Source organism: Rhamphochromis longiceps, linkage group LG6 (assembly GCF_057381845.1).
Source record: "Rhamphochromis longiceps isolate RC_006_pf linkage group LG6, R_longiceps_female_GT1.1, whole genome shotgun sequence".
In the NCBI taxonomy this organism is placed as follows: domain Eukaryota; kingdom Metazoa; phylum Chordata; class Actinopteri; order Cichliformes; family Cichlidae; genus Rhamphochromis; species Rhamphochromis longiceps.
Genome location: NC_140562.1, coordinates 36,724,932 through 36,738,446, shown reverse-complemented (window position 1 = coordinate 36,738,446; position 13,515 = coordinate 36,724,932). Strand labels below are relative to the sequence as shown.

The following is a 13,515-nucleotide window of genomic DNA, read 5'->3' as shown; positions in this document are numbered from 1 at the left end:
TCTGGAACATCCAATAACATTCTGTAGTGTGAAATTAACTGCCAGAACTCTGTTTTCAGAAGAGAGATGATTTAAATATAATATTCACAAATATTTTACACATATTTTTTGATATTATGTTCCATTTGGGCTTTTTTTCATTGTATAACTGCAAACTGTCCAAATAAGGTATGCATCCTATTTGTAAAAACTATACCTTGATGCTAGAATGTGAAACCAACTGGGTGATAAACTGCAAAGCCACCAAGTATCACAGTTCACACACTCTAATCATACCCTTTACATTTCATTGCACCGTATGAAAATTGCAGAGAAGGTATTAATTCAATTCAATGCAATTTTATTTATAAAGTGCCGAATCAGAACAACTGTTTCCTCAAGGTGCTTTATGTTGTAAGGTATAGACCCTACAATAATACAAAGAAAACAGAGAAAACACCAACAAACATATGACCTCTATGGCCAAGTGCTTTGGTGACAGTGGGAAGGAAAAACACACTTTTAACAGGAAGAAACCTCCACCAGTTTCTTTCTCTCGAGTCCGAACTGGAAGTTTGTTCCACAGAAGAAGGGCATGAAAGCTGAAGGCTCTGCCTGCCATTCTACTTTTAAATACTCTAGGAACCACAATAAAGCCTGTAGTCTGAGAGTGAAGTGCTTTAATGGGGTGATTCAGTACTATAAAATCATTATGATAAGATGGGGCCCGATTATTCTAGACCTTGTGTGTAAGGAAGAGGATTTTAAATCTGATTCTGGATTTAACAGGAAGCCAGTGAAGAGAAACAAATATCGGAGAAATCTGCTCGCTTTCTAGTCTGTGTCAGTACTCTTGCTGCAGTATTTTTGATCAGCTGAAGGGTTTTCAGGGAATTTTTAGGAAATCCTGATAATGAATTACAGTAGTCCAGCCTAGAAGTAATAAATGCCACCATTTCTTCTTTTTGTTTTGCGGGATAAATCAGCTCGGTGAGCTTGTAACATCCTGTAATATCAGAAAGACTTTCTATGATGTAATTAAATCCTTTTTTCAAATTCATTCTATATAATTTAATCAAACTGATGTTACATTGTAGAATTTAATATGTTATTTCATATGTTATATGCTAAGTACATTATATCCAACCTTATTATTATATTCACAAAACATTTTCTTTATTACTGGAACTAATATAATCTTTCTCAAAAAAACACTGGATTCCTCTCTGGGTTGGTTTACTGACTTTCCATATTTTGATAAACTGCCATTAAATTTGGGATGGGTATCAACAGTCAAAGAAGGAGGATTTGAATGACTTTGGTTAACAGATGACTTTTCCTCTGGCGTCACCATGAGGTTGTCATTTGTATTACATGATGAAAATCAGGTCTGTAAGCTTTTGGACAATGACTGTTTCTGTGATCTTTCCTCTGTACACTGCAACACTGAATTTTCTAGATATGAGCGAAGTGCAGATTCCAGCTTGAATTCAAGAGGTTTTTACAAAAGTACAGCATTAACAGCTTAGTCAGGCCATCATTTGACTTAAAGACATATATACCTATGAGCAAGATAATGAAGAGTTCACGAGTGGTCAAATAAAGAAGGAGTATGATCCAGAGTATACCACATCACCAGGTAATGTCATGGCCTTGGCATGTATGGTTAAGAATAGAAACAAGTTAACTTTGTGTTTACTGATGATGTGACTCCTGGTGATGAGTACACGACTGTACTTTCTGCTCAGATTAAACAAAATCCTGCAAGAATTTCTCAAGGCAACGAAATGGGATATTCTTCAATAGACACATCAGTCACTGATCTGAACCCTAGTAGACCATAGTTTACAGTTACTGAAGGCAGAAAGACCCACAAACAAGTAACAACTGAACATGGGCTCAATAAAAGCCTGTTAAAGCATCTCAGAGGAGGAACCACAGCATTTGGTGATGTTCACACGTCCCAGTTGCTGTCTTGGTAGCCGGGGATCGGTCTGCCAGGGCCTCCGCTCCTGGCTGCTGCCCGACACACGATGCACCCGACCCCTGTGATACCTCCTGCGGGTGGTGGGCCTGCAGGACGATGGGCCTATGTCCTTTTTTTGGGCTGTGCCCGGCTGGGCTCAATGGACTAAGGCCTGGCCACCATACGCTCGCCCCCGGGCACCCTCCCTGAGCCTGGCTCCAGGTAACCCTATCCCTGGCCCTGGTAACCCTATCCCAGGCAGGGTGAACTGTTCTCTTCTCATAATGGTCTTCTGAACCGCTCTTTGTCTGGTCCCTCACCCAGGACCAATTTGCCATGGGAGACCCTACCAGGGGGCAGAAGCCCTCAGACAACACAGCCCCTGGGATCCCTGGAACACACAAAACCCTCCACCACGATAAGGTAGCGAATCGCAGAGGGGGATTGGTGATGTTCATGGATTCTAAACTTCAGGCAGTTATTGAGAGCAAAGAATCCTCATCCAAGTATTCAAATGTAAAATTATGTTATTTTATCTAGTTAATTTTGAACCTCTGAAATACAGAACTATGTATAAAATGGCTTCCTAAGCAGTTAATAGTTTTGTTAAACCCTTTGAATTAAAGCTGAAGGTCAGCCCTTCAATAACATCTCGACTTTATTATTTAACCTCCTAAGACCTGAACTCTTTCACGGCATGCATTTTTAATTTTTCTTTGCCATTTGGGCTGATTGGGACCTAATGAATATAAAAACAAAGAATTACCTGATTTTTTTTTTTATAACCTAATTTTTGTTTCTGAGAAAAATGAGATCAACATATGAGGACATTCGTTTTAAATTTTGATAGAACAGTGGCAGTATAATGTCCTCGTAAGTGGATATCAGTCCCTTGTAGAGCAAAATTAGGTATTTTGGTCTAGACATCCCAAAATGTGATGTCCACATATGTGGACGCCAGGTCCTAGGAGGTTAAAAACAAAATTACAAGAATTGTACAGTTTTCCAAAAGGTTACCGACCAAACTGCACCACCTAATTAGTGCTAAATAATGGTAAATAATGCTGTTTAGACCAGGATGATATATCTGTCTTTCATGCTACTCTGTAGGCACCAAAGTAAAAATTACGCTCTCCTGTTATTACATTTGATGCCTCCAACAAAACACTGGATTTGTGTTTAGTAAGCTATTTACCCTCACATTTCATTTATTTTATTGTAAATAAAGCTATCACACTGGTGGACGTTAAGTGATGTGATGAATGCTGTGGCTGAAGGTCATGTAATGGCTAATGTTTTCAGGGGCGTGTCTCTGAGTTTACTTTTTGATTGACTGGTCTAGAGTCCAATCCAGTGCTTTTTTTTTTACAGGTTACTGAGCTGTGCTGAGCCTCAACTCGAGATTTCAGTGTGACAAAGGTGGCCTTCCTTTGTACCTGGTAAGATCGCCATAGTAACTTAACACTGAGCACCTTTTATGTGACCTGAGTTATAATTTAAAATTGTCAAGCAGTGCATAGATTCTCCGCTGAAGGAATGCTTTTTGTGCATGTCACCGTGACATCAGCACAAACTGCATGCATTGCATTGCTGCCAGAATTTGCATGTATTCAGTTGGTGACTCCAAAAATGCATAAATGCGTTTTTATGTGTCGCCTTCCTGTAAAGTCTGTTTTACACTGCTTGACCTGAAGCTCACAGGCTAGAGCACCTTTTCAGTCAGTGAACTCAATTTAGCTTACAGAAGACTATAAAAGTAACTGAGGAAAATTTAAAATCAAATCTACATTTAGCAGTCAGTCAGTTTGGCGGCACACAGACGGGAGTAGTTGAAAAAATTCTTCAGTTATGCTAGTTGATCAGATGGTTTTATAAAGGCTGTGAAGGTTTTCATTGTATTTATAGTAACAAGCTGATTGCCGTGTGTGTCCGAGAGGAGAGGCTACTGCTGCATAAGACAGCATTGTCATCACTAGTGTTTTTTGTTTACAGGCTTTTAGTTGAGAAAAAGATTCTACTTGGGCTGGTTGTATTATAATTTTTATACATGTGTTTGACAGTCTAAATGCTTTTATTGTTAGCAAAAGTGAAATGAATTGATCGTGCTGTTGAGCCACTTGTTTTTTCTTTCACTAACTTCAAACACTAGGCTTTTGTTCTTTTAATCTTAAAACAGACTATAGGCAGAAAAAATGTTAGTTTTTCTTTACAGATGAATTCATGCCTTTGAGGCAAATATTATAGAACATGACCAGATCAAATAACATCACTATTTCCCATTGGGTCTTATCATGTGCACTTAGTTTTGGATAACATGATGTCTTGTCTATGTAATATTTTGATCTAAGAATCAGAATCAGAATACTTTATTAATCCCGAAGGAAATTAGGGTTACAGCAGGCAGCACGCTAATGGCGCATGCACACTTACAAAGGAACCTTCTGACCAAACTTACACAAACAACACATTGGGAAGACATGTCAGAGAGGTAGGCTGATAGGAAAAAAACAACAAAAATACATAACATGAGGTGAGAGGAGGAGAAAAAAAAACTCCACTCAGACTGAGCTCCTAATGGGAGAACAGTTTGATAACAGAAAAAAACACCTCAGCACAAAAAGTACATGACTATCAGTACACCATAGAAACACAAGACAAGCAACAGGGTGGGTAAAGGGTAAGAGAGAGCCGGTGTAGACAGCGCATCCGGTCCTGCAGCATGTCTGCGCTGGTCCAGTCGACCGCCATCTTCCCCGGGAGGGGACAAGCATCGAAGGAGTTTGGAAAGGGAGGGGGGATGAGTGTGTATCAGTGTGTGTGTGTGTCCAGAGTTCAGCTGAGACAGTGTCCTCCGCCCTGCTAGGCTAAGTAAACAGTCTTCCAGCCAACCCATGGTGGCCTTGCGTAGGATAGGAAGAACAGTCTAAGCACAGTCTGTTATCAGGGTGTTTTTGTTCAGCTCCTGCCTTGAGATCACAGCTGGCGCCGAAGTGGTAGCCGCATGAAGTGATGGTGGTTTTTACTTTAGTGCGAACAACTCATGTGAATTTCAAAGCTGTTCTAACAGTCCGACACTGGTCTCTCAATCTCCCGTTGGAGAGCCGTGAGCTTCTCCATGATCTTATCAAACTTACGCTCTGTGATGTTGTCCTTCTTGTGCTCAAAGAGCAGATTCTGAGAACTCACGACCGCAGTGAGCTTCTCCAAGATGTAATCAATTTTCGCTCAGAGGTCTTATTCTGAGTGCGATGTAAGATGTAATCCATCTTAGATATGACAAGTTTGTATGTTTTTTCTTCAAATTCAAAAGATTTTTTTTTACATTTTTATTTGTTAAAAAAACGGGGGCCTAACGACATCTTCTGTAATGACTCTAATTGTAAGACTTGAATGTTGTATGACACTACCTGCATAAAACAGAAAGGAGGTCAGATTATATCAAAGCCTATTCCTCATATCTTACAGTAAAAATCACGTGAGAGCAAATCTAAAACAAACATATCTTGATAAGATACCAAGATTTTATCCTATCAAGATACAATACCAAGATATGGTATCTTATCAGTGCAATAGTTTAACCTGAATTGGTTAGATAGGTTATCTGTTTTCATTCTTCCTCTTCTGGCTGCTCCCTAGCATGCTCTCCACAGTGGATCACCTCCATCTCACCCTATCCCTCCTCTGTCACACCAACCCTCTGCATCTCCTCTTTCACCACATCCATGGATCATCTATGTTGTCCAGCACCTGGAAGCTCCATAATCAACATCTTTGGTCAAATACATCAACTCTATATCTTCTCTGCAGATATCTAAACTATCTCAGCAACTACCCTCTCTCTCAGACAAGTCGATAAAAGTCTTTTCTCTTTGCTGTCTCTTTGCTACCTCTCTCTTTTCTGTACGCCAAGCCGCCCAGTGCTCTAGTCCAGCGGTCCCCAACCCCCGGGCCTTGGACCGGTACCGGTCCGTGAGTCGTTTGGTACCGGGCCGCGAGAGTTGAGGCTCAGGTGTGAAATGTATAGTTTTCAGGGTTTTTATCGGTTTTCAGCGTTATTTTGTTATCGTTTTTATCGTTTACTCGGTTTTCCTTGGTCTTTTCACGTGTGTTATGAATAAATTTTCTTTTTTTCGGTACCGGTACTAGTTTTATTTTGTTGTATTTATCCGCGACACCTTAAAGGCCGGTCCATGAAAATATTGTCGGGCATAAACCGGTCCGTGGCGCAAAAAAGGTTGGGGACCGCTGCTCTAGTCTACTTTCTTCATGTCCTTCACTACCCCTCTTTTTCTTCACTGATCTCTTTGTTTTGTTTTGAACACTTTCCTTTACTTCCTCATTCCACCACCAATTCCACAGTCCAGAGGACACAACACCTTCTTGGGAATTTCCCTCATCACTTAAGCTGTACTTTCCAAATCATCTGGCAACTAATTCCCTACTACCCAGAGGCCATGTCCACATAATACGTTTTCATTTGAGAACGCATCTTTTTCTCTCCGTTTTGGCCTTCCGTCCACACTGAGACGGCATTTTTGGTCAAGGAAAACTGAGCTCTTTGAAAATGCTCTCCAAAGCGGATACATTTGAAAACATCGTTTTCGAATCGCAGTGTGGACTGCGAATCCGGAGCATTTAGAAAATTCTTTAATTCTCACTCACTTTTGCTACTTTGTACTTTTGTGTTACTTGCAGCAAGAACTCCACCTCATTGTCAGTCCATTTAAAAAACTTGGTGCTTTTCCTCAACATTTTACAGCAACGTTTCAAAGAGCCGGTAAGTAAATAAACAGCAGGCAGAAATTAGCAGGTCGAATCGTTTTCGTTTCACGCATGCGCAATACAGGAACAAGCGCTTTGAGTCGTTTCAGTGTAGATGAACAACTGTTAGGAAATGACTGAAAACGACAGTGTGGACGCGGAGCGTTTTTAGACGAGAATGTCGTTTTCAAATTTATCATTTGAAATTAGTGTAGACGTAGCCAGAGTCTGTATCAGCTTCTCTGTCTCTTATCTCTTATAGATTGCACAGGAGACAACAGAGGGCGAAAATAAAACAGGAAGTAACAAACACGGAGAGAGACAAAGTGTTAACAAGATACAAAAGGACACTGGAGATGTTATGCTGAGATATAAACCAATGCTCAAAATGCAAACAGAGCCAGAGTACAAAAGTAACAAGAACTACAGACTGAAATATCCAAAAGAATAAACTAAGAATAGAAACACGAAACTCTTGCCCAAAGACCCAAAGCAACAACACCTTCCCCCATTCTTCCACATCATCCTATATGTTAGCAGTCATCATAGCAAGCCTTGTCTACCAATAACATTATTCTTATTTTACTTACCCCAATTAATATTTTGTTTTTCTGTTGGTGATGATTCCTGAGATCTTAATGATGCCAATGTGGTGTGCAGACAGTTGGGCTGTGGCAGCGCTAATAGCACTACCAAATGCAAACATACTTGGTTTGGGGTCCACAATTGTGTTAACTGTAAAGATGCCAGAGTCATCTGTGGAGGTAAATATTATAACAAAGCAGGCTTATGTCTCCTTTTATGAATTTGCCACCGGGCCAAATCCAGTGACGTGTTTACTGGCTTCAGTGAGGTGGAGACGGTGCCTGCGCAAAGTGTCTGTGTACCCCTTTCTGTCTCTCTCTCTCTTCCTCTCTCTCTCTCTCTCTCTCTCTCTCTCTCTTTCTTGATAGTGTTGCGTCCGTCGGCCCCAGAAGGTTAATAACACTCACCTTCATTCCATTTCCAGAGTGTAACAATCAACCACTTGTGGCACATGCCACCCCAGTAGATCCGCCCCTGATAATCAGGAGGGCTGGAAACTGGTCACAGCTGGGATAAACCTAAGTATTAGTACAGAGGAAATAGAATGACTACAAGTAAATCACCAAAGTTTGATTCTGCTCATCTGGACGTGAAGTTTTCAGTGGGAGAAACGTTTCGTCACTAATCCAAGTGACTTCTTCGGTCTCAGCTGAGTGCAGGTTTCCCCAATCTTATAAACAGTACGCTGCATAACGGCTGAAGGAACAATGGTCTGGGAGGTCAGTTCCTTAATCATTAATATGCAAATTCTTATTTTTCCCTCGTTTCTTCCACTAAAAACGTAAATATGGATAACAAAAAGTGTAGATGAATCTGAGATGGTTTAACAAAAAATAGTCTAAACAATTTGATGAGTCAACATGGAATAGAATTTTTTCATTTTTGTGACTGGGAATTTCACATTGGATTTTTGGATTTATGTGTGTTCAAATATGGGACTTTGCAATCTTTGGACAACCAAGCCCTGCTGGTCAAGCAGAGGACTTGGTTGATTTGAAATACAATTACCCAGCAATGTTAATGACCTTATAGAAATTAACCAAATTAGTTGCAAAATGTTACTTGAGATTTTTCTCTTTAGCTCCACTTCATGACATTTCATGAAGTGTCAAACATTCAAGAATAATGTTTGTGCAAATAAAACTGCCAAAATTAATGAATTCTTTTGGTACTCTGGTGCAAATAAATATAAAACATAAAAAAATATGATTCTTCAAGATTTTGTGACTAAAACACCACAAATGTCCTTTATTTAAAATCATCTTCTTCAGCCCATCTGTTATATGTTGTTTTTAAACATTTTTCATCTTTTCTCTGTGTTTTTGTACAATAGTGTTGTTTTGCTTGGCGTTCCTATGGTGGATTACCACGTGGTTTCTAAGATGTAAAGAATACGTAGGAAGCGTCTTCTTATTTAGTCAAATCACATTTATATAAAACATTTAAATCTAAAAACTGTTTACTTAAAGTTTTAAAAACAAATTTGAGACAAATATACTTAATAATAAAACCTAAAAACAAACTCTAATTCCAGTAGAAAGAAGAGGATTCAGGGGGCAAAAGAACCCACCTGAGTCTTTAGTGAGAGGCTGAAACAGAGTTTTCCCACAAAGGCTTTGAGGAAGAGAGGAGAGATAGCAGTGAGATAACAGTGATCACTTGACTCAGCAGAATGATTGGTGGGGTGAAGTGATTATACACACACAATCATACACACACGCACAGGCACAAAGATAAGTTGTGAAATCCAGGTCAATAATCTCAAAGTGGTGCTGCTCTCAGGCACATTTTTGGTCATTATATGGTCCCTGATTATGCTGTATAATTTTTTTTATTTTATTTTTTTTTACCTTTCTCCAGCTGAGGACAGTGTTTTCCATAAGGGTGCGTCTACTTGGCTTCCCATGATGAAAGGGAAAGTAGATTACATGGTCACTGATAGGCATAGGGCCAAGACAAATGTGGTAATTATATTCATTTCCTAAATGATTATTTATGACTCTTTCTGAATCAAATGATCACACACACGTCAAGGTTCAAAATTCAAGGTTGTCTTAACTGTTCATCTACAGGAAATTTGTTTGGTAGCAAGCGTTCACATATTTGAGTGAGCAGCCGTGGGATGTGAAGAGTACATTTTTTAAAGAGAGCACTTCCTGTTCTCAAAAGTCTTTTCTTTGCTTCATTCCATAATGTATCCTGTCCATTTTAAGAACAACAGGATAAACATGAGAAAACAGGACAAAAAGATTCTGCAATTAGATTTTTATCACTAAAACAAGTTTCTGATTTTTTACAGCCTTATTTATTATTTAACCTGTCCTTGTTGACTTGTTGAGCCTCCTGTCATCTGAGGACCTGATTATTCATTAACAAATAAAGATCAGTACAGTGAGAGGAAAAAACTCAAGGAGATTTCACATGAGAGATTTCTATATTTGTATTTGTCCTTCTTTTTGCTATTTCTATGTATCCACCAATTCAGAAATGTTGTAACAAAATTATATGACAGCCACATTGCTTTAGTGAACAGAGCCGTCAGTCAATAAAAATCATGTAAAGACGAATCTATTAATGATGAGGATCTAAATACCCACATTCAAGTACTGACAGGGACTTTAAACACTTGCCTCGAGGCAACAATTTGGATTTACAAATTAACATAACCCCACAAACTGTATGTAGGCTGAAACAGAGTTTTCCCACAAAGGCTTTGAGGAAGAGAGGAGAGATAGCAGTGATCACTTGACTCAGCAGAATGATTGGTGGGGTGAAGTGATTATACACACACAATCATACACACACGCACAGGCACAAAGATAAGTTGTGAAATCCAGGTCAATAATCTCAAAGTGGTGCTGCTCTCAGGCACATTTTTGGTCATTATATGGTCCCTGATTATGCTACTTGAGTCTATGCACTTGAAGCAGTTTTTATCGGCACATGCTCACATACACACATCTCCAACATATGGTCTGGAAGAGCTGGGGATTGAACCATCAGACTTCTGATTTAGAGATGTCCACTCCGGAGCACAGTGGGCATAAAGACATAAAGTGAAAACAAAGCAAACAAACTGAAGGCCTCCACTTACACAAACCAGGAAAAAGACAGAATAGCAGCAAGTAGTGTCTGAGAGATCATTGCATTATATAATTTTCTTTCCTTTTTTTCAGGTTGTCTGGAGGCATTTCAGGTTCGGGTCCAAAAGCTCGAGCCTCCATGTCTCTGTTCCGCAACTCCAACTACACTGAGTCTTATCCACCAGGCCAAGTCTTCCTCCCAGTGGGTTCACCTCTGTACGTGGGCGTCTCTGTGGAGGACACAGACCCAGTTTTGGCAGCTGTTCTGGAGGACTGCTATGCCACTCACTCACCAAACCCTGATGATCCCACACAATATCCTCTCATCCAGAACAAGTATGTGCATCTCTCCAACCTCACCAATGCTTTGTGAGATACAGTGAATTGTGTGGACCCTGCTGATCTCCTCCCTCCTGTCTCACAGGTGTCCCACTAACCGCCTAAAGGTGTCAATAGTTGAAAGCGGCTCGTCCCTCCGAGCTCGTTTCTCTGCTCTGCTCTTCCTGCTCCAGGGTCAATACAGAGACATATATCTTCACTGCAGCCTCAGCCTGTGCAAAAAGGGGACCTCCAGCTGTGTAGCAGTGAGTTCCACATTTCACTTTAGCAGTACTCCATAATCCAAAATGGTTTCTCTGGTTTTAATCCTATATCTTTATTCTCATCGCCTCTCTCCTTGTAGTCATGCACAAGTAGGACACGCCGCTCTGTTTCCAACTCAGCTTCTATGAATCCCATCACCATTGGACCGATCACTTGTGAGTATGAATACAAATTTAGATTCAATACTAATGTTTAGTGATCGGTCTCAAATCAATAACCACCATTTCTTCTTTTTCTATTAGGGAATAAGTCACCTGCATGAACTCATAATATCCAAGTATATCGCAAGGACATTCTATGAGGGCATATTCATTTTTTTAAATCCTTTTTTCAAATTCATTAAATATTCATATTTAAATAATAAATATTAATGCTGTGATATTGTACAATTTAATCAATAATAAAAATCAAGATGCATGTACTTTCTTTTGTATTTGTTTTTGTTTTCTTATTTGTATAAAAAATTGTTTGAATTATTGAACTATTATTATTACTATGTTCACAACTATTTTTCTTTATTACTGGGACTAAGACCATCTGTTTCAAAAAACACTGGGCTCCTCTCTGGGTCTAATAACCAAACCAGTTATAAAGTTTCACAGCATAAAAGGTGAAAAATATGATGAAAAACAACTGCTTGATAATCTGTCATTAAATGTAGTATGTGTCTCAATGGAGGATTTGAATGACTTTGGTTAACTGATAACTTTTCCTCTGGCGTCACCATGAGGCTGTCATTTGTACTACATGATGAAATTCAGGTCCGTAAGGTTTTGGTCAACGACTGTTTCAGTGATCCTCTGTACACTACAACAGTGAATTTTCTAGATGTGAGTGAAGTGCAGATTCCAGCTTGAATTCAAGAGGTTTTTACAAAAGTACCTCATTAACATCTTGACTTAAAAACATATATACCTATGAGCAAGATAACAAAGAGTTCACGAGTAGTCAAATAAAGAAGGAGTATGATCCAGAGTATACCACATCACCAGGTAATGTCATGGCCTTAGCATGTATGGTTAAGAATAGAAACAAGTTACTAGTGTTTAGTGATGATGTGACTCCTGGTGACATGTACACCACTGTACTTTCTGCTCAGATTAAGCAAAATCCTGCAAGAATTTCTCAAGGCAACGAAATAGGATATTCTTCAATAGACACGTCAGTCACCTGATCTGAAACCTAGTAGACCATAGTTTACAGTTACGGAAGAAAGCCTGAAGCATTTGGTGATGTCAATGGGTTCTAAACTACAGGCAGTGATTGACAGCCTGTAGGCAAGGATCCTCTTGCATAATTAAAGTTATGTTGGTTTTTCCGGTTAATTTTGAAGTCAAAGCAAATCTTAGCAAAATCCAGACAGATAAGTTATAAAAGACTCACCCACTACACCCAAAATAAAGCCCAACACCATTTTTACACAGGGCTCTAAACATACTTTTTGTTTGGCCATTTTTACCGTGGAAGTCTGTGGGGACTGATTTGTTTTTCAAGCCATCCTGAAGTTACTCCAGGAACTACAATTTTTGGTATTTCCGTGTTGGCTCAATTTTTAGCCCTCGATTACAATGCAAAACAGTTATCAGATAATAGCTAGACCAAGTTTTCATGCAGTGACAATGTTCATGAGATATCACCTTCATACCGATACAGTACTAACACTAGAACTGTGCTTACTGTTTTAACAGTGCTGAACTAGTCTTACTAGCCAGTTTGATGTCACCCAGTTGTTAGTATGATCCTATTCTATCCTATCCTACACAACAGGACCATCCTATAGTATGGTCCTATTGCAAACACTCGAGGTGAGCATTTTTGCCACTTCCAACTTAGTGATTTGAAAGTGGATATGATGAGTGATGTGTGGGTGAGTACTGTGAAAATACACACCCAGGGAGCCGATCTTGTATAATCCTGTCAGACTTTTTGAGTGACCATCATTTGCAATTCAAACAGACTTAATTTTAAGTTCAGTATGACTGGAAAGTATCAATTAAGCTCATAAACTCATTGGGAAAGTGTTTACTGAGGTCACAGATTAAGTGAGCCCTGGACCATTTTCCCATGTTTTCTATACAAGTCTTTCTGAAACCACATGAGTCGCCCCCTGGTGGTATTAAAAAGAAGGCAAAGGTTAGCACACTTTCACCTTGGCTTGGCTTTTCAGATCTGGAAGTTATGTCCGTCTTTCATGCTATTGTGTAGGCACCAAAGTAAAAATCCCTGAATTACGCCCTGCTGTTGCTACACTGGATGTCTCCAACAAAACACTAGATTTGTGTTCAGTGAGTCATTTACCCTCACTTATTTTATTTTCACGTATTTTATTGTAGATATGGCTATCACAGTGGTGGACGTTAAGTGATGTGATAAATGTTGTGGCTGAAGGTCACAGGATACCCTCGAGATCTGCTCTCTAGGAAACTAATAATAATGGTTAATGTTTTCAGGGGCGTGTCTCCGAGTTTACTTTTTGATTGACGGGTCTAGAGTCCAATCCAGTACCTCATTGGCGCAGCGGGGGCGGGGCACTGACCA

General features: G+C 39.5%; 1 protein-coding gene across 1 annotated transcript; it reads left to right on the top strand.

The window, feature by feature from the left end:
* Positions 1–7,363: 7,363 nt before the first annotated feature.
* LOC146668572 (pancreatic secretory granule membrane major glycoprotein GP2-like) lies at positions 7,364–11,355 on the top strand. Its single transcript, XM_085408703.1, has 5 exons — positions 7,364–8,010; positions 10,468–10,710; positions 10,799–10,958; positions 11,057–11,132; positions 11,220–11,355. The coding sequence occupies exons 2-5, from the start codon at positions 10,514–10,516 to the stop codon at positions 11,237–11,239; spliced, it is 453 nt and encodes a 150-aa protein (XP_085264829.1). The 5' UTR covers positions 7,364–8,010; positions 10,468–10,513; the 3' UTR covers positions 11,240–11,355.
* Positions 11,356–13,515: the final 2,160 nt, after the last annotated feature.